Source organism: Plecotus auritus, assembly GCF_963455305.1.
Source record: "Plecotus auritus genome assembly, chromosome: 2".
Taxonomy (NCBI): Eukaryota; Metazoa; Chordata; class Mammalia; order Chiroptera; family Vespertilionidae; genus Plecotus; species Plecotus auritus.
The window spans coordinates 163,175,326-163,201,846 of NC_137771.1; the positions used below are offsets into that span (position 1 = coordinate 163,175,326).

Genomic DNA, 26,521 nt, shown 5'->3' on the forward strand with positions numbered 1-26,521 from the left:
ACCTGGGCTCCTCCCACTCCCAGTTTAAGAAATGGGGCCTTCCTTCCTTAAATGACCAAGGAATAGTCATCCCATCCTACAACTTTAGGCCCAGAGGCTCATTATACTGATAAGTATAAATAGAGAGAAGGGGAGCATCTCTAATAATCCCCCATGAATATTTTCACCTGTTTTACTAATGGAAAAGCAGAAATATATATTTAAAAATAATTTGATTGATATGACTGTAGGCAATCCATAGATAAGATGAATGTCATTTTTTATCTTAGACTTATTGACATTTCTAGGAGCTTTTAAAATTATTTTTATTATAATGTCATTTCTATAGTTTTGTGACTTCTCTCCTTGTCTGACCCTTGCACATTCATTTTTATAATTGGTTTTTGTGTTCAACTTCACCATATGAAGTCAGTTATTCAGTTAGGTGTTGGGGAAACATACTTGTCTTAGCCAGATGCTCTTCTTTGCCTATCGTCATCTTTCTGAAGTGGCACTGCGATGTTTAAATTTAGATTTATTCAACAAATATTAATGAGCATCTACTATATATCAGATGCTATTTTAGAAACTGGAGATTTAGCTTTAAACAAAACAGACAATGTCTTTAGTATGCTTGTCTGTTAGAAGGCACTAATTTAATGTGTCCTTTGCCTCTTCTCTATCTGTCTTTGTGGGACAAATAGAATTACCAATATACAAAATAAAATAAAAGATAACTCTTTTGATTGGACACTGAGTTCTCCAGTATTACCTCATACTGTGTTGAACATGCCACCTCATATTCTATTGGAAGCAGGTGGGCTGTACAAGTTGAATAAATAATATATGAAATTGAGCTGAAGACCTATATCTTGATCACCAGCTATTATCTGAAAAGCTAACATTACTATTCCAATGTCCAATATAGGATATTTGGTTTTCTTACATAGTGAGTCAATCAATGAGCATTTATTGTCTACTCATAACTATCTGGAGCTGCAACAGTATGCTGCACCCTTCAATTGAAGGGAAAAAACAAATTCCCTTACTACTACCCACCCCAGGATTTGAAAGATCACTCTTGATATCTCACATTCCCCTGGAGAATTTCTTAGTTATCATATATTTGTGCTCTCACCTGCCCAGGAACTAAAAAAAGACTTTTCACTGGACTGAAAACCAGAGGTTTCAAAAAGTGATATTTCTTGGCAAAATCACAACAGTTTCATTGTTCCTACCTACATCCTGCTCCCCAACTCCTCACACCATAGTTAGATTTTAAAGCCAGATTGACTGTTGAAGGAACCCTATGTATTCTGGGAGCACCTATTCATCTTTTAAATACCTTCTTCTTTTCTACAACTGCCCAGAAACCTGAAGGCAATTTATCTACATAACTGGAGGAGACTGGCCCATCTTCCTTTCCCTCCCCCATAAGGGCATTTCACTGTATTTCTGAACTTTGACTGGGTTCAAAGAAAGCACAGAAACTCCACTGTGAACTCCTTTAATATTTAGATATTTCCCCTAAAGTATGTGCTATCAACTATGCTTAAAATCAACTATGCTTAAAATCAACTACGCTTAAAATATAGTGAAATTTTCTTATGTTTGTGTCACCTCAATAAATTATTAATTAAAAATAGAATGAGTCATAAGTGAATATCTTCCAGATTTTATATATATCCATCAACACTTTATTCTGTTTTCCTATGGGTTAATAAGATCCTCATAGGTATGAAAACTATACTGTGCTAAAGAAAACTTTGCTTAGAATATTTATGTCCCTTCAATTTTGCTTCTCAGAAATATCTTTTGTTCAATCAAGTTGAAAATATTTTGGTTCACTAAAAATATTATTAGAAGAATTGGTATTACATCAATGACTTTCTAAAGCATTTAAATTCAATCCTGCTTAAGAGAAACTTTGAGGTATTATAAAAGTATTATTTATAGCTGGCAGCAGTAGATACAGGGCCAAGTTTTTTTTTTTTTTTTTCAGTGCTCTGAAGGTTGAGGCATTCCTATGATAATTGGAAAACGTTAAATGAATTGAGGTGTCCCAGTTAAATGGATGGTGTTATTTTAGTTCTAAAAGTCAGCTTTCATGGATTTTTGCCCAAATTTCTTTTGTAACATAAAGAATGCAAATGTTTGGACATCTTAGAATAAATCCTAAGTTGTCCATTTCTCCTTACCCCAGAGAGAAAATAAACTATGAACTAAAGTAACAAAGTTGGATATTAAATACCTACTACTTTTTTTTTTGCTTTCTTATCTGTAATTCTTAAATATTTATGAAAATTATTGCCCTTTCATCTAAAGGATGTAGAAATTTGACTAGGACCCAACAAATGAGTGTAATGGTACCCTTCATCTTCTTCATACCAACATTCATCCAAGATTTTAGTCTTGGTTGAAAAGTAAAGATTTCAGATAACATGGTTTTCTCTAAGACTTTATAAATGACAGAACTCCCAAATATATTGGTTAGTAAAAGTACTAAGCTACAACCATGAATATTCCTGAAGAAGTTATTACAACTCATAATGGTACTCTTCCTACTTGTAATACACTGCACTGGAATGTCCTCTTCAGTGAATTCACATTCAGCAACAATTATATGTAAAAACAAAATAATTTTTAAATTCCCTCAGAAGACATCAGAGCTCAGTACAAAGCTTATTTGTGGCAAGGCTGAGTACAAAATAAATAAATAAATAAATAAACCTATTTTAATGAGACTTATGAACTGACTCTTTAACCACTAAATACCAGTATACTCTTTTTATGGCCCTCCTCCATCTATTACTCACATGTTTATTCTATACTAGAGGCTCAGTCCACAAAATTCGTGCACGGTGCTTGAGTCCCCACATGGAGATGTGGTGAGTGCAGCTGGATGCTGCAGGCCAGGGCACAGAATGGGCCTCTGGGTCGCCCAGCAGCACTGCTTGGAAGCTAGGCAGGCAGCACAGTCTCTACCAGTGGGCCTCACAGACCGGCTCCTGTGTGAAGCCACGGGGAGCCTGACTGGCCCCTGCAGTCCCAGCACCTGTGACCTGGTTCACCTGGAAGAGGCTGCACGGGTGTGGGGTGGGCTCCTCACGGGTTCCTGTCACATGAGCATGGGGGCTTCCCCAGTGTGCGAGCCCTGGCATCCCGGGGGAGGGTAGCAGAGGGAGTGAGAGCGAGCTCAGTGAACACCCTGTATTCTCACCGCACCTCCATCCCCATTACCCCTGCCCCCAGGTAGCCAGTGAGAGATCCTGGGTGCCACAGGAGGTTAGTCGCGGCCACCCACCCCAGTCCCCTGTCCCAGGGCAATCAGGGCCTGCCAGCTGTTGGTTGCTGTTTGAGGGGCAATTGGTCAGGGCCGGGCCCCCCACCCAGCTCCCTCAGCACTTGGGAGTCAGGTGGTAGCCCTGCCCCCTACTGCAGCCACTGGTTGCCCTTTATGGGGTAATTGGCAGGGCGATCAGGCCCCCGCTCACACCCACCTTGGCCTGGTGCTGCCCGCTCACCTGCTCCACCATCCCCCCACGGTTCCGCTCTCATCGGGGCCCATCGGGGCTGGCAGTGCCTCCACTGCTACCCACTGCCAGCTTCACATAGCTGTTGCCCGCCATGTTCTGCACCACCCCCTGGTAGTCAGCACACATCATAGCGAGCAGTCAAACTCCCAGTTTCCAGGTCAAACTGTGGGTTGAACGACCACCTGCATATTAGGCTTTTATTATATAGGATGTATAATTTGCATATTAGGCTTTTATTATATAGGATGCCTTACTCCACAAGATGGTTAGAAGATCAGGTGTCTTCTGTGAATTCCTGGTAAATTATTAATTGTTAAAGAACTATGAACTTATTTTAACAAATAACATTTAAAAAGGAATCCTATGTTTCCTGTGTGGGTAGATACACTATTAATCTCAGTAGAGTGTCTATAGTGCCTTGTATAGGCACTTGGTATTGTTAAATAAGTAGATAAATGAGAATGTTACAAGGGTGCTTAATGGATTGTCTGCTACAAGAAAGACCAAGCTATTCCAGGTCACTGAAGCAATAAAATTGGATTTGGGTTGGGTGGGCGAGGAGAGGACCTGAGTTGAGCCACTCACATACTCTGAATTGAGGCAGGTAACTTTTCAGGGCCAGGATGGCTTTTTTATTTTTATTTTTTTAGAAACTGAAAGGGTTGTGCTAAATGTACTGACTGATCTCTGGTTTCCCGGGGCTCAAAAGTCCTTTGTCTTAGATATAGTCTTCTGTTTCTTTTGTTAAAAATATGTTTTTATTGATTTTTAGAGAGAGAATAAGGAAGAGGAGAGAGAGGGAAACATCAATGTGAGAATGAAACATCTATCAGCTGCCTCCTGCATGCCCCGTACTGGCATGTGTCCACAACCTGGCATGTGCCCTGACCAGGAATTGAACCAGCAACATTTTGGTGCACAGGACAACTGAACCACACTAGCCGGGGTTTCTGTTTCTTATTGAGAAAGCTCAATTTGGCCTGACATCTTGGGGTTGCCCCCACAGCTAGTCTTAGGAAAGATTCTCTTCTTCCTTCATCTCTCTACAAAATATGCTCTCAGTCCAAATACTTCTAGTACTGTGCAATGAATTAAGCCAGAAAATAACCTCTAGTTTAAGCTATATTAATAGAATCAATTACAGTGTTTTTTTTTAAAGACACACACAAACACACACACATAATCTGGCACTGTCTAGCTTATGACCCAGTTTTTATTTAAAATATTTTTGTTTCTAGATGCCTCTGTTCAATCACTTAAGTCTGACCTCGTCGGCTGATCTCTTCCCTCCATTTCCCTCCTCCTTCTGTCCTCTCTTCTCTCCTCTTCTGTCCTTCCTTTCCTTCTCCTCCCTTCCTTCCCCCTTCTCTTTCTATCCTTGTCTCCCTCTATCTAAAATATTTGTTATAGTTGTCTTTTTCCAACCAATCTCTAAAATCCAGTTTCCCTAAATTTCTAATGACATCAAATGGTCCAGCCTGTTCCTCCAGGTAGAGCTACATGCCCATGGAGGACTTTGAGCACCTCTTTGGGTGTATCAACCCATTTGGACACCTACCTTTTACAGAATAATCTTTACCTCTCACTTCTAACTCAATCTTTATAATTCTCTTCCTTCCTGCCTACCCCTTTCACTCTTGTGTTTCTTAGACTCCTGGATTGTTCAGGTGAACCTGGTCCCACAATCTTGGCACCCAAATCTACTCTGTGCCTTTCTAAACAATCATTTCAATATAGAAGCTGTGTACAGAAGCTTAAACACTAATAATTTGGAAAGGTAAAGTGGCAGATGATCAGAAAAATTGAAATGGGAACAGAAGGATTGAGTGGAGCTTTTCCTTTATCCACATAAAGTTTCTTTCTTTATATCATGCAGATACCCAACTTCCTTATTTTATTGTTTTTCAGCTTTCTAATAATTTAATCTCCTTCACTTTATGTTCTGAAAAAAGGAGAGGGCTCTAAAACTGTAGCTTTCTTGAATCACTGGAGGGTCTTTACTGCACACCTGCCCTCTCTGAGATAATTGGTTTGTCTACTTCCCAAGGAGCAGTATTTGTATTAAAGAACCACTTGGCATCAATGCCCAAGTGCAGATGTCCTGTCATATAAGATGGGGCCTCATTCAGAAAACTCAAGATAGAGTAAAATAAATTAACAGCATCTCGGCTCCATGCTCCATTCACAACTGTTAATTTAACAGGGTTATGCTTCCATCTCCAAGCAGAGAGTGCCTGGCAGGGACAGCTGCTCCCATGCTCCAGATTGTGCCGTGTGTCCCAGGATCAGCAGGAGAGTGGGAAGGCGGCAGTGCATCAGAGAACTGAGCAGTGCAGCATCATGGTCCCTGGAGGAGGGAGCAGGCCGGGCCTGTGCAAAGTGCTTTTCAGTTAGCCCTTCTTTCTTTGTGTGGATATACACACAGTTACCTGAGGAAGAAGAGGAAGTAGTCTTGGATTTTACTAGAAAATTGTCAGTCCTGCTTTTACAGTTATATATAGTTTATTTTAAAAAATACTTTTGTATAGCCACTGCACATTGATGAACTTACCTAACAACAGGCTCATATGTTTGTCCAAATTATGTTAGACAGGCCTACGTCATGATTAGCTGGATCTAGGTCACTGGGGCAGAGCTGGTACGACAGGTGGAAAACGTACCACTGTGTTGGCCTGCTGTAGCTTACTCTTAAACTGGAGCAAAGGCCACGGTCAGGCCAAAGTCAAGATTGAAGCCAACCATAGGACTCAGTACATAATAAGCACTCTTTTTGTTGTTGTTGTTGTTGTTGTTGTTAATCCACACCCAAGTATATTTTTTCCATTGATCTTTAGAGAAAGTGAACCGATGAGGAGAGATAGAGAGAAATATGGATATGAGAAAGACATCAATTGGTTGCCTCCCATACCCACCCCAACCAGGCTGGAGATTGAGCCTGCAACTGAGGTACATGCCCTTGACCAGAATCAAACCTGAGACCTGTCGTTCCACTCAATCCACTGAGCCAAACCAGGGCTATTATTGGTTTTTTAAGGAAAGCTGTTGCATTGTTCACTGTTGTATTTCCCCAGTGCTCCAGAGTTAAAGGAAGGAATGCACGGAGACTATAAGCAACCCCATTGGGGCACCATGGTGAGCAATGCAACTATATGGAATTTGGGTACTTGCCCATACTGTATATTTATTTCCATGAATATACCTTCTATGCCTATCATCTGATTTAATTTCCTTGTGGAAAAAAGTTATATGCAGCATATTATACTGTAAATGTTGCATCAAATGATAAAAATTTTGTGTTTTAGTCTCTTGCTTTCAGTACTAGAATGACTATCGGTAATAACATAAAACTAATTTTAGGTTTAAATTGCTTTGGGAATAAGAAATTGTGATTTGGCCGAAACCGGTTTGGCTCAGTGGATAGAGCGTCGGCCTGCGGACTGAAAGGTCCCAGGTTCGATTCCGGTCAAGGGCATGTACCTTGGTTGTGGGCACATCCCCAGTGGGAGGTGTGCAGGAGACAGCTGGTCGATGTTTCTCTCTCATCGATGTTTCTAACTCTCTATCCCTCTCCCTTCCTCTCTGTAAAAAATCAATAAAATATATTTAAAAAAAAAAGAAATTGTGATTTGGTGAATATATACCACTTTTTCAAAAGTGGAAATGGTGTTTTTCATTTTTTTTTAAACAAGAATAACGGCCACTTTCTGTCTTCAAATTGCGAAGATCTAGTGTGTTGACTACTAATGTTGGACCACACATAGGTGAAATTAGACATCATTTTGTTACCAGTATTCTGAATTGTCACATTTTAAGCAAAAGCCCCAAAGCCCTAGACTCCTTTGCAGTTGTACAAAACCCTGATATAATTTATTTTATTTTATTGATTAAGGTATTACATATGTGTCCTTATCTCCCCATTGCCCCCCAACCCCTCCCTCCACTCATGCCCTCACCCCCTGTTTTCTGTGTCCATTGGTTAGGCTTATATGCATGCATACAAGTCCTTTGGTTGATCTCTCCCCCTTACCCCCCCTCCCCTACCTTCCCTCTGAGGTTTAATGGTCTGATCAATGCTTCTCTGTCTCTGGATCTGTTTTTGTTCATCAGTTTATGTTGTTCATTATTTTCCATAAGTGAGTGAGATCATGTGATATTTCTCGTTTTCTGACTGGCTTATTTTGCTTAGCATAATGCTCCCCAGTTCCATCCATGCTGTTGCAAATGGTAAGAATTCCTTCTTTTTTACCACAGCGTAGTATTCCATTGTGTAGATGTACCACTGTTTTGTAATCCACTCATCTGCCAATGGGCACTTAGGCAGCTTCCAAATTTTAGCTATGGTAAATTGTGCCACTATGAACAAAGAGGTGCATATATCCTTTCTGATTGGTGTTTCTGATTTCTTGGGCTATATTCCTAGAAGTGGGATCAGTGGGTCAAATGGGAGTTCCATTTTTAGTTTTTTGAGGAAACTCTGTACTATCTTCCACAGTGGCTGCACCAGCCACCAGCAGTGCACAAGGGTTCCTTTTTCTCCGTATCCACACCAGTGCTTGTCATCTGTTGATTTGTTGATGATAGCCATTCTGACAGGTTGAGATGGTAACGCATCGTCGTTTTGATTTGCATCTCTTGGATAATTAGTGACTTTGAGCATGTTTTCATATGTCTCTTGGTCTTCCTTATGTCTTCTTTAGAAAAGTGTCTATTTAGTCCATTGCCCATTTTTTGATTGGATTGTTTATCTTCCTTTTGTTAAGTTGTATGAGTTCCCTGTAAATGTTGGAGATTAAACCCTTATTGGTGATAACATGGGCAAATATGTTCTCCCATGCAGTGGGCCTTCTTGTTGTTTTGTTGATTGTTTCTTCTGCTGTGCAAAAGCTTTTTATTTTGATGTAGTTCCATTTGTTTATTTTCTCTTTAGTTTCCATTGCTCTAGGAGCTGTATCGGGTGAAGAAATTGCTTTGGAATATGTCTGAGATTTTGCTGCCTGTGGATTCCTCTAGTATTTTTGTGGTTTCCTGTCTTATGTTTAAGTCCTTTATCCATTTTGAGTTTATTTTTGTGTATGGTATAAGTTGGTGGTCTAGTTTCATTTTTTACATGTATCTGTCCAATTTTCCCAACACCATTTATTGAAGAGACTGTCTTGACTCCATTGTATGCTCTTGCCTCCTTTGTCAGATATTAATTGAGCATAGTGGTTTGGGTCAATTTCTGGGTTCTCTATTCTTTTCCACTGATCTATATGTCTGTTCTTGTGCCAGTACCAGGCAGTTTTGAGAGAATTTGTTGTCTAAACCTTTACCATACTCTTTGCCCTGAATCTATTGATTTCTTGACCAGACTTGAAATCCTGGGAGGAAAAAAAACAACAACACAGACTTTTCCATAATATTTTTAAATGTGAAGTTTTGTACAGAGTTCCTCTCAGAAACCCTGAAAAAACAATATGTTTCAGAGCTCTTTGATTAAAACGTAGAGTGGATGGGATCTGAACAGCCAAGGTACATCTATGGAACGGCTGGTTGAAGTTTGGCAATGCAGAGACATGGAGCTGGGGAAGGAAATACATCTAAATCCATGCCAGTGATTCTGCAAGGCCAAAAGGATGTATTTTCCCATAAAATAATGTGTTTTCTACTCAATTCTCCACCATGAAGAGAGAGGATGCTTAATTTGAATTTCCACAGTATTGTTGATGTCTGTGCTTGGCACAATACAAATCATTCAATAAATATTTGTTAAATGCCATGATATAAAGGGAAAAAGCATAATTCCATCTCTCTTTCCCCCCGCCCCTTTTCTCCACAAAGGTTGAAAAAAATGATGAAGACCAAAAGATCGAACAAGATGGCATCAAACCAGAAGATAAAGCTCATAAGGCCGCGACCAAAATTCAGGCTAGCTTCCGTGGACACATAACAAGGAAAAAGCTCAAAGGAGAGAAGAAGGGCGATGCTCAAGCTGCTGAGGCCGAAATGAATGAGAAGAAGGATGACGCCCCTATTGCTGATGGCGCCGAGAAGAAGGAGGGAGAAGGTCCCACTACCACTGAAGCGGCCCCGGCCACTGGCCCCAAGCCTGAGGAGGCCGGTAAAGCAGGAGAAGCTCCCTCCGAGGAGAAGAAGGGGGAGGGTGCCTCTGATGCTGCAGCCGAGCAGGCAGCCCCTCAGGCTCCTGCCCCCTCAGAGGAGAAGGCCGGCTCTGCTGAGACAGAAAGTGCCACTAAAGCTTCCACTGACAACTCGCCGTCCTCCAAGGCGGAAGACGCCCCAGCCAAGGAGGAGCCTAAACAAGCCGATGTGCCTGCTGCTGTCACTGCTGCTGCTGCCACCACCCCTGCTGCAGAGGATGCTGCCACCAAGGCAACAACCCAGCCTTCCACGGAGGCTTCGGAGGGCAGCCAAGCCGAGGACAAGATAGGTGAGCTACTGGGAGGGTCAGAGGCCATGGGTGGGTAGCCCACCGGGGCCTTTCAGAAAGCCAGGCCACCTGGGCCATCAAGGGAGAGGGGAATGTCTAGAAGGTGTTTTCAAGAAATTAAGGAAAGCTGTGCTTAATTCCCCAAAGAGGCAGGACTAAGAACTAACTCTGGCCACTTATATTCCCAAATGTCTCCAATCATGAGGGAGAACTCTGGCAGGTAGCAGCCAGGACTAGGAAGATGTGGCAATTACCTTATTAATAGGATTGGCATAAACAGGAAAGCTAGGTAATCTTAGTTTTAAAAAATATACATTCTATGTGCAAGATAGACTTAGTTTAATTAATTACCGAGGCCACATATATTTTATGGACAGGAATTAACTAATGTGATTATTTGGCTTTAGGAAGTGCCCATTATGAGTACAGCCAACTCCTTATTGATTCAGATGATCTAGTTTCTGAATTGCCGGCAGCAAAAACATAATCTCAGACCACCTTTCCCTTATCCCACAATATGTTACTGGGCATTCTCGCCACCAGCAATTGATGAGTAGTGTTCGTATGCTAGGAGAATGCTAATTATAACAGTAATCGGGGTCAAACTAATTAGGAAAATAAGTCTGTTAATGTTGCCAAAAACAAAAGAAAAAAACCCCAATATAGAACATGTTGTGAAGTTAAACATAAATTATCATTTTAGTATAGAAGATGCTACTTTCTGCCATTTGCATAAATAATTGAGTGTTGACTGTGATTACAAAGATGTTCTGGATTTTCTTGGTTTGAAGCTCTTACTTGAAAATTGGAGTGTTTTCACCATTATTGCCAAAGAGACTGTGCAGAATGGAAATAGAGCATTTCCAAAGCAAGATAAATTTAACAGATTTTCACCCCTGGAGACTAAGACCTGTCCCTCACCCCACCCACCCACAGTGCTGAAGGAGGCCAACAGCCTCCATGGTCTTTCTGCAGCCAAGTATGACTCATTAACACCTTTCAGCCCCAAAGACCTTACAGGTTAACTTGTTTCTGTGCCAGTTTAAAAAATCGGGTTTATTCCTTTAGAACTTCATAGACTTAACCCATGGTGTGTCCAAGGACCCAAATTTAGATGGACCACACTGTGCCCTTGGAAAAGGACCTACTCCATGAGAACGCCCTGGGAAATGTTTGGCATCTGCCCATTGGATTGAAAAAGTAATTATTGGAAATTTGCCTTTATTTCCATTCTTCCAAATTAGATATTGGAGGATGGCAGATGATTATTCTAAATATTTTCAGTTCTGCCTCTTTTATCTTGCCCCAAAATTCTGTAAGAAGCCAGATTATATTATTATTGTTATTATATCACATGCTTCTTTCTATCAGTGATTCATTTTAAATATTTATTCTAAATACATACCTGCCCCAGGGGCCAGACTTTGGGGTTAAGAAGATGAGGATTTTTTTTTTCCTGGACAAGGTAAGGCATGTGGTAAAGAATATGGTGTTGGTTTTAGTTTACCCATAAAAACAAACCAATGTTAACTACTTTTCTTTAGGTTGAAGAGTTTAGCCTCAGTTATGATGGCTGAAATTATTTTGCATATGACAGACTGCTTATTATGTATTTTCAAACATTTTAGAAATTAATCATGCTTTTAAAATATAGAAAATAGTTGACATTGCTCAGACCATATTTTTAAACAGGGATTTCTAAAATTGTGAGCATAGACAGAAAGACATGATGTGATTTTTAGGTATATGATCATGATGTGGATTAATAGAATGACTGCTTGGATCAATGAAAAGTCTAAAATATAATATATCTTAAGAATATTTAGATGTATTATTTTTTCAAGTTATGATAATCCGAATGAATTAGTAAAGTATTTTATGTAGTACATGCTCAGTAAATGTCAGATATTGAATAAATGAGAAGTGACTAGACTTAAATTTTAGATAATTAGTTCACTCATCCATATAATCTTCCTGCAACCTTGCTTATTCTACATGTATATTTGATTAAAAGTGAGTCTGGTCAGTAAAAAACAAATAGAAATCATCCTCTGCCCTAAATTTTATAAGTTCTGGCTGAAGAATATCTCAGTTGGTCTGATTTTATTATGTGCATTGAGAAGTAATTGAAGGTATAGGTAAAGTTCAACTTGAGGGTAATTAAACAAATTTATCATTGTTTCTGAGCTGCGGCTAAGTAGTGTCCTCTGGATTAGATCCTGAAATGCTGCCTGTAGTTTTCTTTGGACTGATGTATCTATTAGTCTTGTCTGCTGTATGTGACAAGCACAGATTACCCAGACGTAGTGAGTTTCATGGAATCACAGAAACTAGAGGTGACAAGGAGATCTATCACAGCATCTTGGACCCAAATTCCCATGGGCCCTGCACATCATTTTATTCTATCTTCCTTTGGATTGTTTTGCAATCTAGGTTAAAATAACAATATTTCCAATTGGTCTCTCCTGTTTGAAAATGGATGCCTACTTTGGGTTGTCTGGAGAGGTGTAGAGAAATAATCTGAGAAAGTGAGTGGGGTTGGGGCAAAACAAGTAAAAAGAAATAATGCAAGACAGTAATTTGGTCAAAACTTTTACACCAAATCTGATCACTGCTTTAATATATAAGGAAATGCTTTGTAAGTTATAAATATGTAGTTTATTTTACTGCCTTTAAAAAAATTTTTATGAGTTTGTTACAGGTGGATGTCATTTGCATTAGGACCTTCGGAGTTGGGTTTCTTTTAATCCTTCAACTATATCTCCCTCTCTTTGCTTTGGTACTCTGCCTGTCCATTTCTCAACATACTTATGTCCACAAGGTTTCAGTGTGTTCCTGATGATTATTCCTTAGTAGGAGGAGGAGTGTTCAAGGCATCTCAGAGACACTGCCCTCCTGCAGCCATGAGGAAGATAACCAGCAAGCCTCCTTCGGTGATTATGTCATTGGTGTCTCCTGAACAGTGCAGTGTGCCCATTGGGCTCTCAGTGAGGGAATTCTGTCATGTTTCTTCTAACCATGGTAACCTATTGACTTTCTCCCGTAGAAAATTCCAAATTTTCTGCTGTGGCATATTCAGTGCCATAGTATTACCAAGATAACACATCTCAGTGGCCAGAAATCAGAGATGCTGACTGGGTGGCTACCAAGGGGTACTTGACTGATTCTGGTAGGAAGTGTAACCCGAGTTGTCCTAGCTTTTCTGTGTTGATCTTGGTTGTATTTTATTTTCATGATCTCTTTACCCCTTTCTTTCTTTTTTCCATTACCTGTTTCTAATTGGGATCACTAATCATTATCTGGAGAAGAGCATAGTTTTACAATGGTATTTGCTATTATCTGAATAGAAAAATTACTTTAGTGTGTTCCTACCTCTCATTCTCCTTCCTTGTTTGCTTTCTTCATCCTTCCCTTCCTCCTTCTCTTTTTCTCTCCCCTTCTTCCTTCTTTTTTTTTCTTCCATGTATATTAACTTTTTACTGTGCTAGGGCTTGGGGTCATAAAGATGAGTAAGATAGGGCTGATCTTAAAGAGTCCTCATTTGGTAGTGGGGTTGGGATAAAGTTCAAGGAGCGATGCTGAATATGTTTACAGTACTAATTTCAACTCAATTACATTCTGCAAATAGGTATGGAGTGCCTTTTTATGCCAAGGCACTGTGGGAAATAATAGGAATGAGATGGTGCTTCTTGCAGTTTGATATATGTTATAAAAATTTCTACATAATATGTGTCTCTATAGCTAAATTAATAGCCAAAGGAATGAATGCAAAATGTATAGTTTCTGGAATGATAATTATCTGTAAGAAAATGAAATATTCAGCCCATAATTCTGTATTTGGGGAAATTCTTTATGTTGCCCAGAATGTTTTTCTAAGACCTAAGGTAACCAATGATAATATTTTTATCTCTCCAAAAGCTAGATCCTCTTGCACCAAGCTCTGTGTTAGATATTAGCTTTCCCAAAGATATTTACACTTATTTGGCAAGGTGCCTCATAGGCGGTTTTGATTTGAAATGTGGTTTCAACCACTTCCCAAATTTATACACCACTCATAAAGAGCAAAAATCTAGATTGTGAAAAGTCCATAAATGCTGTCTATAAAACATGGGCACTCTGTCAGATGCTCAGTGGCATGGTGCTTAAATACTGTTGATTATTAGGCTTTTATGGCACACTGTTATATTGCTAGAGTAATCATTTTTATTGGCTTTTCTTGGCAATAATTCAGTGCCTTTGATAATATTTTCCTTTCTATTTTTACATTCTGAGAATAGGGGCAAATGAAATGGGTATTTTGCCCACAAGCACAGTCAAACAAAACAAGGGTCAAATTGGTAGACCTCTAAATCCTCTCCTTAACTTCAGCCCTGCAGTTCTTTACCTCTCTTTTAAGGTGTTATGTTTTCATTTCAATCCCTGCATTTTGTTGTTGGGAGATATCAATCAGGCCTTTCCTCAGGCATTCTCTGTCCTGCATGCACAGTAAGATAATGCAGAGGAAAGAAACCTTGGACTAGAATTAGGAGACCTTAGTATTTCCACCCAGCTGTGGGATCTTAGGTAAGTCACTGCTTCTGTCTGATCCTCAGTTGTCTCATCTTCAAGAAGAGGGGCTAGAATAGTTTGATTTTCAAGTTTTTTTCAAGGTTTAATTTAAAATACAAAGTTTCTATAATTGGTGGTCCTTAATGAGCATTTATTAAGTGTCAGGCCCTGTGCTAAGTGCTATGTGGGGATTATCCCATTTAACTATCATAACCACTCTATGGTATAAGACTATAAGTACTATAATTTCCCCATCACTTTTCACAGATGGGGGATCTGAGGTTTAGCGAGATGGTAGCTCCTAATCATTGTCAATAGCTAGCAAGTAGCTGAACCAGGAGCTAAGGCCTGACAGCCTGAGTACAGAGGCAATCATTGAATTATGATACCGTAAGTACTATTCTGGAAGAAACAAAGACAAGAGTTCTCTACGAACCCCAACATAGTGTTCTAAGAACATTCCCTCATTTGTATAATTGGATACTAAAGACTCACATTTACAATATCTAAACATAGTTCCTGGTCATAATGCCCTCAAAGCCCCATCACCCCAAAATGATTGGGACTATTAAACAAGTTCTGAGTCATGGGTTCTTAGTTTGGAAATCCTTCAGGTACTATTTTGTTAGGCCTGAGAAAGCTGTAGAGATCAGTTGAAATTCGTGGTTCTTCAGAAGAGTACTACTGACTCCATTAAATATGCTGGGACAACTGAAAACTAGAAATTGAAATTTTTAGGTCTCAATCGGTTGGTTGAAAGTAATTTCATGTATTTGAGGTGATACCTACCCTAAATTTGGCTTAAAGGAATTATTATCTTGTAAAATTCTTGTTCATATCCCTCCTCCCTTCTTTGCAAGTGCATTTGCAAATGACCCTGACACCTTTATATTTATAACTAAAATGATATAATGAACTTAGTAGGGCAGATTAAGAGCAATCTCTGTCTCAAATTAAGAAATGGTGAGGAGACAAAAGATTAGAGGAGATGTATTTTAGAATTAAGAAATCATATAGTGAGGCCTTTGATCCATTTCTTTCAAAGCTCATATTAAATAACTACTATTATCTTATAAAGAAGAAAGTAAACAGGAAGACATGGAAGCAACCCCTCCAATTTTAAAGTGAGAAAAGTATATTTAGAACTGAAAATCAAACAATATTTCTTAAAATGCAGAATATGTTTCAGATACTAATACATACTCATCAAAAATGTTTTTTTTCTCTCCACACACGTACACACACACACAATCCCACAAGGATTAAAAGGAGGAGGAGAAAGAACTAAGAGCAGCAACTGTTACACAGTCAGTCCATTTGGCTAAACATGGAGAGAAAGCAGAACACTCAATCTAATGGACTAAAAGCATTGAGTGGTCATCACTTTTATTTTGTTCAGGTAATGATAGCTTCATTAAATAAAGAATGAAAAGCTTTCTATAACCATACATAATAAGAAGGAAAGAAGGAAGCCAATGATGTTGTTTAAAGCTACAAGACCTGCCGAAACCGGTTTGGCTCAGTGGATAGAGCGTCGGCCTGCGGACTGAAGGGTCCCGGGTTCGATTCCGGTCAAGGGCATGTACCGTGGTTGCGGGCACATCCCCAGTAGGAGGTGTGCAGGAGGCAGCTGATCGATGTTTCTCTCTCATCGATGTTTCTAGCTCTCTATCCCTCTCCCTTCCTCTCTGTAAAAAATCAATAAAATATATTTAAAAAAAAAATAAAAAAATAAAGCTACAAGACCTGAGCCCTTGAAGAGCTCCCAAGATTATACATTTTACAGCATGCACAGGAGAGGAAGGTTTGAAAGGATGTGTAAGTTTTGCCAGCTCTCTTAGTCATGTATAAATTTTGCGCCATAAAAAAATGACTGAATTAGATGTTGAACCTCAAACCAGTTCATATAATCAAGAAAATGTAAATCCCTTCCTTCTTTCAAAAAGCTTTAGCTAGTCATTGATCTAACAGCAATGAAACTTGGCTCTGTAAGCAAATAATTTACTTCTGGGCTTCTTAAAAAGAATTGCCCATAAATTGTTTTCATAAGGATAATGAATAGTATCATGCTTTTAATAGACCCAACATCTTACAGGATGCTTATAATGCAAACGCTCTGTATTTTCAGCATAGAAGACTAAACACCACTTAAAATTAAGAAACTTAGGCTCTTATTCAGATTCTGATGATGATTTCAGGCCAGCTTTGTTTGTAAATCTACAGTGAGATGGGGAGCATTAGAAATTGAGACTAAAGTTATCTATGATGAAATTTACAGTGTCTAAAAATTAAAACCCTGCTTAGGCTAATTAATGGAAAATGGTACAGGAAGAATTTTTGGTGTAGAGATTATCTGAACTGAGTCTTGAAGGACAAGATGTATCTAATGAAAATGAATACCTCTTACTAAAATAAAAAAATTCAAATTAATATACAAATAACTTAATTAATCACAATTCAGCAGCAGCCATTGAAGATTAACCCTCGCTCAAAAAAAAGTAGCTCCATGCTATATTTTGTTTATTGTTGAATCCTTACACCTATAGCAATGAGTGGGAAATTGGAGATAGTAAATACCTGATAAATGAGTTAAGAAAGAATGAACAATGTTATTACAGTAGAGAAAGTTCAAGAGATTAGATTCTAGCCTTTAAACTTTGGACAGGCAAATCCCTTGAGTTCTTTGAGTTAAATGCTGGACAAAGAATCTCAACAATGCCAATGTTATGACACCTTCTACCTTTAATTGCAGATTCTGAATGATGAGGGGAGGCAGACACTTGCTCAAACAGAAAATTTTGCTGCTGTCCACCTTTCTGCTATTTCAGAAGCTGAGTACAGAAGCTCACTGGAAAGTGTTGTGGTTGCTCAGGGGTATTTGTCATGCTTGAGGTAGCCAGATTTCCAACCACTTAAAGCCTCATAGACCAATGTGAGCATTTTGCATTATGTTGAGAAACATATTGAAAACGAGAGGAAACCAAGGCTGCTCCCTTCTGAAAGCAGGTGATTAATTTCATTCCAGCTCCATGAATGACCTGTGTGTGTGGCTCTTGCCAGTGTGCGACAGGTACACCCAGGGAAGGAAGGATCTGCCAGGTTCCTTGGCTCTTTTTCCTCATCTGACATGTTTAAGTAATCCTTACAAGGTTGTAAGAGTCTCCTGAACCTGCTGTGCCCAACTATAGGATGAATTGTTAATATGTTTCCAGGCCAACAGTGTTGGGACAGAGACCAGAAAATAGGCTTTCCTGTTTCTGTTGCCTCTTTCTCCTTTCCCACGGCGGTAGAAACATAATTTGTGTACAGTTTGTGAGCCATTCAGATTACAGACTGTAGAGGACATTGCAGTGGGAGGTTGAACAGGTATTTTCCCCACATATAAACTATAAATTGAAGCAACTTATCATGTATTTGATAAAAAGATAGATAGGTCCCCACTTTGTGAAACTGTCTACAGTCCAATGTAATGACTAAGAAAGCCAGAATTCAGCAATGTGGCTACAGCATTCTCCCCCATGTTATAATCAGATCCTTTTAGAAAGAAGAGCAGCAGAGAAATATTTCTGTTTCTCTTTCTCCTACTTCTTTAATATGAATGATTTAATAATAGGAGGTTGATAGGAGAACCTGGCTTTCATTGGAAGGTACAAGTCAGTATCCTTTTCTTGCCAATATTTAAAAATAAAGAGGAAAAACAGAAAGTAAAAAATGAAGCAAAACCCTGCCACTTCCTAATCAACATTTATGCTTTTCACTCCAGCAGAAAAGCAGACATTTAAGCCCTGACCTGGTAGCTCGGTTGGTTGGAGCATCGTCCTGATGTGTCAGGGTTGCAGGTTCAATCCCTGGTCAAGGCACATACAAGAATCAACCAATGACTGCATAAATAAATGGAACAACAAATAATGATAATAATAAAAATGTACCACTGTATTTGTAGGACATTGATTATGATCTGGATACAAGGTTGGTGCAGTTGTCAAATTACATATTGCTTTTATACTTCTGTGAGGAGAAACTCTTCCCTATTTTCCTAATATGCCAATGAAACAAGTTTTTGCAAGAGTAGCAATCAACAAATGAAGAAATTATTTTACATGTTCAAGTTTAGGCTGTGACTCTGGTTTCATGTTTATCACATCAGGAGTTAGCTTGAAATATGAGTTAGAATGAGCATTTATCACATTTTAAGTAGTATAGAATAATATTTCTCGCCCCTAGCCTCTCCCTGTATTCATTTTAGTAATTGTCTGGCCATCTGCTCTGAGGTTCATGATGATTGCACATGGATATATGTTACAATATAAAAATAATAAATCATTATGATTGATGGTTTTATCAGATATCTGTAATGGTGTGCTGGTAAATTGGCTCTCCAGAAAAACAAACCTAAAACTCAAAAAGCTCTGGTTTATAATGTTTGTCAATCTTTATGGTATAGGTATTCCATGGCTGATTTCACACTAACTGTGAGTTGTCACTGAACACACAGACAACTTGTTCTCAGTAGCCAATGGGAGCCAGCTCATCATACCCCAAATCAATATAGTGTAATAATCTAATAAACTTTATTTTTGGTAATTAAAATACTAGAACAGTAATTATCAGCTCCTAAACAATATATCAGTATAGAAGCACATAGCTATCTATTTATTACACTCACTTAGAGATATATGCACGTGAAACCTTGAAAACTAGTTTTAACATGTAGAGTGATTTCTGTTATGCATTAGACATTTATTAAAAGTTAAGGAAAAGGGTAAAATTTGGAATTTTACCTGCTATTCAATTAGGAAAATAATTGCCCCTAAAGGGATGAATATATTGTACTTAAAAGTGTGATCTGAGCTGCATCTTTTCAAGGAGGCTTTTTTATCTTTTCAGAGATGAATTCAGGGTTGGATTGAATTGTGAGCATGGCTGACTTTGTAAACCTCTAATGTAGAGGAAGGGCTGACTCTTTCATCCTAATTATTTTTAGCAAGAATAATGCTTTTGTTTCTAGGAGGAGCATCAAGAAACAGTGAATTCAGAGAGGGTGGGATAAAAAGTTTTTATAATTCTCAGCCTGGGTACCATTTGTTCAAAAAATGACTTTCAAATATTTGGACAGGGATGGGAAAAAGTAGGTTTACAGTTGTGACTATGTGAAAGTTTATTCTTGTATTATTATTTATTAATTATAGTATTATTTATCTTATTATTATTGTTATTGTTGCTATTATTTTGCATCCTTACTTATGGTTTATCTTTTAGGTAATGATGGCTGGTAATTTAACCTACTTTTGCTCACCCCTGTATATATACTAACCTCCAAAAGAGAGCTGATCTGGTTGAGAATGCCAGGGGGAAATGGAGATGACTAGAGAGGCCCAGAGCTCCCTCTTCTCTGTTTCTATCTCTCCCTTACTCTGGGCTGTGAAGTACAGTTTGAAAAGAAAATGTAAGCAATTTTTCTGTTAATGACTTTCTACACATGGCCAGCAAATACTCACCGCCAGGTCCAAATCTGTCCCTTGCATTCACTGCAGCTGGTCTTCACAGTGAGTATGGAGAACTCACTGCAGTCATATTGATTAAAGTAGATGATATGTATCATTTCAAAGGTTGACAGATCCCCCTCTCCCCATATTATAGTCCAGTAGTTTAGTCACAGATAGTGGTCTGAGTAACTGCTAACCATGGTGTTAGGTCCATTAACAATGTTCTATTTTATTTTGGTTCCATACAATATTAAAGACATGAAAAATTTATTATATGAAAAACTTTTATAACTATAACTAGAGGCCTGGTGCATGAAATTTGTGCACAAGTAGGGTTCCTAGGCCTGGCCGGTGATCAGGGCCAATCTGTGGGGTGACCAGCAGTGCGATCGAGGGCCTCCCTTCACACCCGCCTTGGCTGGCCTGAGGCCTGCAGACTGGGGGCAGCTCCTGTGTTGAGTGTCTGTCCCCTGGTGGTCAGTGCATGTCATAGTGACTGGTCATTCTGCCAGTCAGTCTGCTGTTCAGTTTATTTGCATATTAGGCTTTTATTATATAGACTACCAAGGACATTTTACTTTCTAAAGCCTTGTTTTAAACCCCCAAGTCAGTGAATTTTGAATTATGTTCCTTGGAGCCCTGGCATTCCAGGAGCCTCAGAAGTGGCTTATGGGTATTGGGTTGTTTGCAGAGGCCAGGCTGGATGAGATCCGGTCCTCCACACTCACACAATCCTCTGTTCTCCCCATGACTATTTCTAAATCTTGGTAAAACTTTGACATTTTAATGAATAATTATTGAAAATTACTGTTCTTAAGTAATTTTCTTAAGTAAGTTATGGCCATTTTCAAAAATCCTTGAATTTTGGCATGATTAAAACTTAACTGAAGATAACTCAGAACTCATATTTTCATTCAGGTGTGCACTGTATACTTAGCTGGAATTGTTTATTCTTTTCAAAGAGATAATCCTCCCAGTAATATTATAGGAATTATCCAAATTCAAGGAATTTTCTTAGAATACAAATTATAAATAAATGGAAGTTAAGTGACTCATTTGGGGTTACTAATCAAAGCTAAGTAAAATTACTACATCTATGGCTTCTGAGTCATTAGGAAAAAGAAGCACTAATAATGCTATAATATTGTTTAGTTCGACTCCAATTTGCAACATAATTGAATAAACAAAAGATTCTCTCTGATGAGATACCACTTAAGCAATTCCATCAATGTAATTTTGAAATATCCACAGAAAAAAGACTTCTAGAAAGTTAATGCCCAAAATCTGTCTCAAGAATTCCAAAAACTCTGTCCCCTTTCTTTCTCCCAGTCTTCAGCCCCAGTGGGTGAAAGCTGTTTGTTCCTGTCTAAATGATGCCTGAAAGGAAAACACCCATGGGCAATGGGGCCAGGTCTTCCTTAACTCCAGTTATTAACATCTAAAATGTCACTTGAATGATGAATATCACGTGAAGCAGCCCATTGAGGTAAAAGAAGTAGATCCAATAATCTCATTTGTAATCTTAGGCTTAGGGTTTAAGAGGCTGCCACTAATTCTTTTAATTTCTAATCGACTACTCTGAAGACCACTCTTGCAAAGCTACACAGTCATGTCTCTCCAAATAAATACCTTACATTAAACTTCCCAATGCTTATTTTTTACCACCAATGAAATCTGAAATTATTACCATGGCCACAAGGCTGCATCTGATCTGACTTCTGCTTTCTCTCTGATCCTATGTCCTTCTGCTCTGACCTTCTTTACTCTTCTCTAGCCATACTCTTTCTTAAAGTCTCTTGAACACACTCAGCTTGTTCCTACCTTAGGGCCTTTGCATTTACTTTCACCTTTGATTGTCCCACAGCTGCCTCTTAGCACTTAGATCTCCATTTGGATGTCACTTGCTCACAGAAGATTTCCCTTACCATTATGCAGAATGGCGCCGCCCCTCCCAACCCTATCAGTTTGACATGTTTTTTATTTATATCACTCTCAGTGCCTAAAATGACCGTATTTATCTACCTAAAATGACTTATTTATTTCTCACTTGACTTTCCACTCCTTAAAAGCAGGGGCTTGGGCCCTTGCCAGTATGCTCAGTGGTTGTGCATTATCCCATGCACTGAGAGGTTCCTGATTAGGTTCCTGTTCACAGCACATTCCCAGGTTTCAGGCTTGATCCCCAGTAGGGGGCACACAGGAGGCAACCCATCAATGTCTCTCTCTCTCTCCCTTCTTCTCTCTCTAAAAATGAAATTTTTTTTTTTTTTTTAAGTAGAGGCTTGGTATCCTTTAGCACAGCAAACATACGCAGTGCTCAGAATGGAGCCCATCACACAGACCTCAGTGAACGTCCACTAATTGACTAATAATACAAATTTCACCTATGGAGAGATTTTTTCTTTATAAGCAGTTTGATAAAGGGAAAAAAGCATTTTATTTTTTCCAATTTAAAGCCCATAAATGGAGCTAAGAATTTTTCAGGCAACTGTTCATTTTTATTGCTTATAGCCTAACTCTTCTAGGCTTTACAAATTAGCAACCTCTTCTCCAGGACCTGCTTCTGAAATCACCCTGGCACCCAGACACTCTGAGTCTGGGTGTGGATGTTTGGTTCAAAAGAAAACTAGACAGAGAGTCAAAAGAAGTTTGGGCCCCCAGCAAGAATCAGGTGGGATGTGGGTGAGGACTCTTCAATGAAGGAAGAGGAAAGGGGAAGTAGAAAAAAAAAGAGTGGGGAAGAAAATGGGAGAAAATAGAGGGAGATGAAAAGTAAAAGGGGGTCAGAAATGGAAGTAATAGAGGAGGCTGAAAGAATAAGGAAGGAAGTAGAGAAAGACAAGAAGGTAGAAAAGAGACAGAAGGGAGTTAGAGGAGAAAGCATAGGAGAAGCAGGACTTTGGGGGACCCGTGCAGAGCACAGGAAAAGCACTGTGCTGGGCATCAAGTGGGTTCCCTGCAGCTCCGCTGCTAACACAATGTGTGGTCTGGGAAGGACAAATTTACCTCCCTCTCTGGTAAAAGGATATGGTTTTTTAGGTGTCTTCCATCTCTAGCACTGTCTGTTCTTGACTTCACAAATAGCAGGCTCTAAAGGGCTCCCTGGCAAATAGATTTTCTGTCTCTGAGCAGGTCTAAGTGGCAGATGGGTCCTGGCTCCCCAAGGAGAGACACCCCCCCCCCCCCCCCCCCGCTCCACACACACACACACCAGGCTCACTATTGTTAAAGCCCTCTGCAGCATAATCCTCAGTCAGCGCTGCCTCCACAAACCAAGAGATGAGACTCTGCCTCTGCTTGCTTCCAGGCAGAAAAAGAAAAGTTGATCTTCATTATCCCAGGAGTTTAAATGTAGGTCTGTTTTCATGCAGATAGGTTATGAATTCAAGGCACAGTTCAGAAGCTTTTTTTTTTTTTTAATTAGAACACCTCATGTGGAAGCAGTATTGAAACTGGACAGTCCTTGAGTTCAATTTCAGGCTTCTCCCTGTGTGGCTTTCATGATTTGTTGAACCCCCAAGATCTTCATTCATAATTTGGAAATAATAATGCTACCCTCAAACAGTTGTCAGAATTTAATAATGTAACATATTTAAACAACCAGGTACAGTGTAGGTTCTCAATGAACATCATTTTGCTTTACTTTTCTTCTGATAACCTGAAGTAAGTAGTCCTCTCCCGATATGGAGACCCTCTGGGCAGATCTTAAAATTGGAGATAGTTAAAGCAAGGACAGTCTGTCACTTTGCCATAGGTAAAATAGTGGAAGAGAATCTTCCATCCAGTAAATAATGAGAACCTTTTTGTTTTTCTAAAATTTTGGTGGTCCAAAGTGAAGTATTTCAAAGAGTATAAAGTACTACAAAAGAAAAGTGCATTACTTAATGGATACTGCAACAGTAGACAGAGAATTGCAGCAGCCATCAATTTAGCTAACTCTCTTCCTTGGAGGCCTGCAGTGCAAGGAAGCATCACAGGTGTTGGAACTGAACCTGCCTTTGTTTGAATCAGAGGTCCACTCCTTAACCAGCTCTATGCTATCAGGTTTGTCATAACATAATATCCTTATGGCTGAACTTGGTGGTGGTGGGTTAGGATTAACTAGGTCACATGTAAAGTGCCTACTGTTGTGTTTTATTGAACACATAGCAAGTGCCTAATAGAAAGTCACCCTTGCTTCTTGTTCCTTTCAACTGAAGCTCTTGGGAAACATTTTTCTTTCCCTTGGCAATACTACTTCTGATTTTATAAAGGAAATTAATGTGCAGATAGGATGTGCTTTATGGTCAGCAAGAAAGACATAATGATACACAGTCTCTTCTGGGAGTTAGAGACTATTCTATTTGGCTTACCTTGTAGTTCAGCAAGACTACCAAGTTCTTCCATTATCAGTAATGATTGAGTCTGGAAGTCAGCCAAAGCCACCAGGTAGTGAAGGTAAGATTAATTTAGGCTCCAGGTAATTGGTCCCTCAGAAACTGCGATCTAGGGATTCGGTAGAAAATATGTGGGTTCCCTAAGGAAAATAGCTAATAAGCTCTTTCTAGGTAGATATCAGCTATCAACTGTCCTATCGTGGTTCCATCTTACAGTCTCAAACCTAAAACAAAACTTAAAAATCACCTAGACTTGGGCACTGAGTGGGCTTCAGGGGGGTCCTTTAGTACCTAAAATCTTTTGCAATGTGTTATACTGTGTGTATATACGGATGACATTCTCATGTCCTTGTATTTCATCAGATACTCAGCTGGGATCGTGACACAAATAGAATAAGCTCCACTGTACTCGAACAATCTCTAGGAGAGTTGTGTAGTTGTGGGTTTTAATGAAAGATGAGACATACTCAGAGGTTCAGGTTGCATGTTCTGTTCATGGTTGCACAATGAGTTACTATCAGAATAGAGGAGATAAACCCAAATGTCCCAACCACTGTATTTCCTTGCCACCCAATTAATTTATTTATTAGTATATATCATTTTCATTCTGCACTAGGCACTGTGAAGGATATAGAAGTATAAAAGTGAATATCTGAGGTCCTGGAAGTTACAATCTAGTTGAGGGAAAGAAACAAAAGTTTTAAAAAAAAATCCAGGACCAGTAAAGTAAGGAACAATGTAAGTGCATGCCTACTTGTAAGCTGTAGTCTATAATTGCAGAGAAGGAATTCAGATGGATGGAGGGTAAGGTCCAAAGGAAGGCAATGAGCATCACATTGGAGTGTTGGTGAGGAGACTGGCCCTAGTAATAGGTGTTAGTGTGGGGAAGGTGGGATATCCTGGATCCTCTCACTAAAAGCCTTGAAGTGATCAGAGGACTTCACTCTTACTACAGTAGTGAATAGAGGTAGGTTGAAGTTTTTACTTTATTAAATTACTAGAGGCCTGGTGCACAAAATTCATGCATGTGTGTGTGTGTGGGGGGGGGGTCCCTCAGACCAGCCTGCACCCTCTCCAATCCGGGACCCCATGGGGGATGTCCAAATGCCAGTTTAGGCCCACAGAGATCGGGCCTAAACCTGCAGTCAGATATGCCTCTTGCAATCCAGGATTGCTGGCTTCTAACTGCTCACCTGCCTGCCTGATTGCCCCAAACCACCTCTGCCTTCCTGATCGCCCCTAACCACCTCTGCCTGCCTGATTACCCCTAACTACCTTGCCTGCCTGCCTGTTTGCCCCTAACTGCTCCCCTGCTGGCCTGATCGCCCCTAACTGCCTCTGCCTTGGCCCCACACCCGGGACCCAGGATTCCCTCCTCAAGCTGGCCACAGGCACCTGGGACCCAGGCTTCCCTCCCTCTGGCCGGCCGCAGGTACCCGGGGCCCTGAGCTGGCTTCGCCCAGGCCAGCTGCAGCTGCAAAGGACTGTGGGCAGGCGGCTTCACCCAGGCTGCAGCTGCAGGTGCAGGCAACCGGGAACGCAGGGTGGGCGGCTTCCCCCTAGGCCTGGCTTTGTCAGGAAGGACGTTCAGATGGTCATCTGGAAGATGTCTGGTCTAATTAGCATATTACCCTTTTATTAATATAGATTCTTGCTCCAAGAATGACTCTGATGTCTCTACAAGGAGTATACACAGCACAATCCACACTAACTAATTCAGCTCAAAGACTTACAATAGTATTAGATTATTCAATAAAGCAGCTTCAATAAACAGTATTGTGGCTCAGTGTTTAGTCATTTTGGAAGACCTGAAAAATAAAAATTAATTTCAGGAAAGCTTGAAAGTAGGACCCCATCACAATAGGTTGTTTTTTCCCTGTCACCACTCTTATCACTTGCCTGGAGTCATTTCTTCCTGACTTAGCCTTCCACCCAGGCTCCACAGCTGGGAATGGAATTACGCTGGTGCCCTCTACTGGAAAGAGATGGGAAGTTTTGCAGGAAACAATGGTGTCCTGGTCTGCAGTGCAGGGGCTCAGTCCTGTGTTTCTGGGCCCACAGAGCCTCTAGGCTGGAATCATTTAGTGCTGTTTATAAGCCTCCCAGCCAGCTATGCTCTGCCTTCATGCCTGGCTTTATTAACCAGATGGAGTAATTGGATTTTCA

At 39.8% G+C, this 26,521-nt stretch overlaps 1 protein-coding gene across 1 annotated transcript in view; it reads left to right on the forward strand.

The window, feature by feature from the left end:
• The window catches only part of GAP43 (growth associated protein 43), a 101,672-nt gene that overhangs the window by 47,946 nt on the left and 27,205 nt on the right, over positions 1–26,521 (forward strand). The window contains exon 2 of the mRNA XM_080658016.1: positions 9,336–9,945. Within this exon, the coding sequence (XP_080514142.1) occupies positions 9,336–9,945 (610 nt within the window). The remainder of the gene's footprint in view (positions 1–9,335; positions 9,946–26,521) is intronic.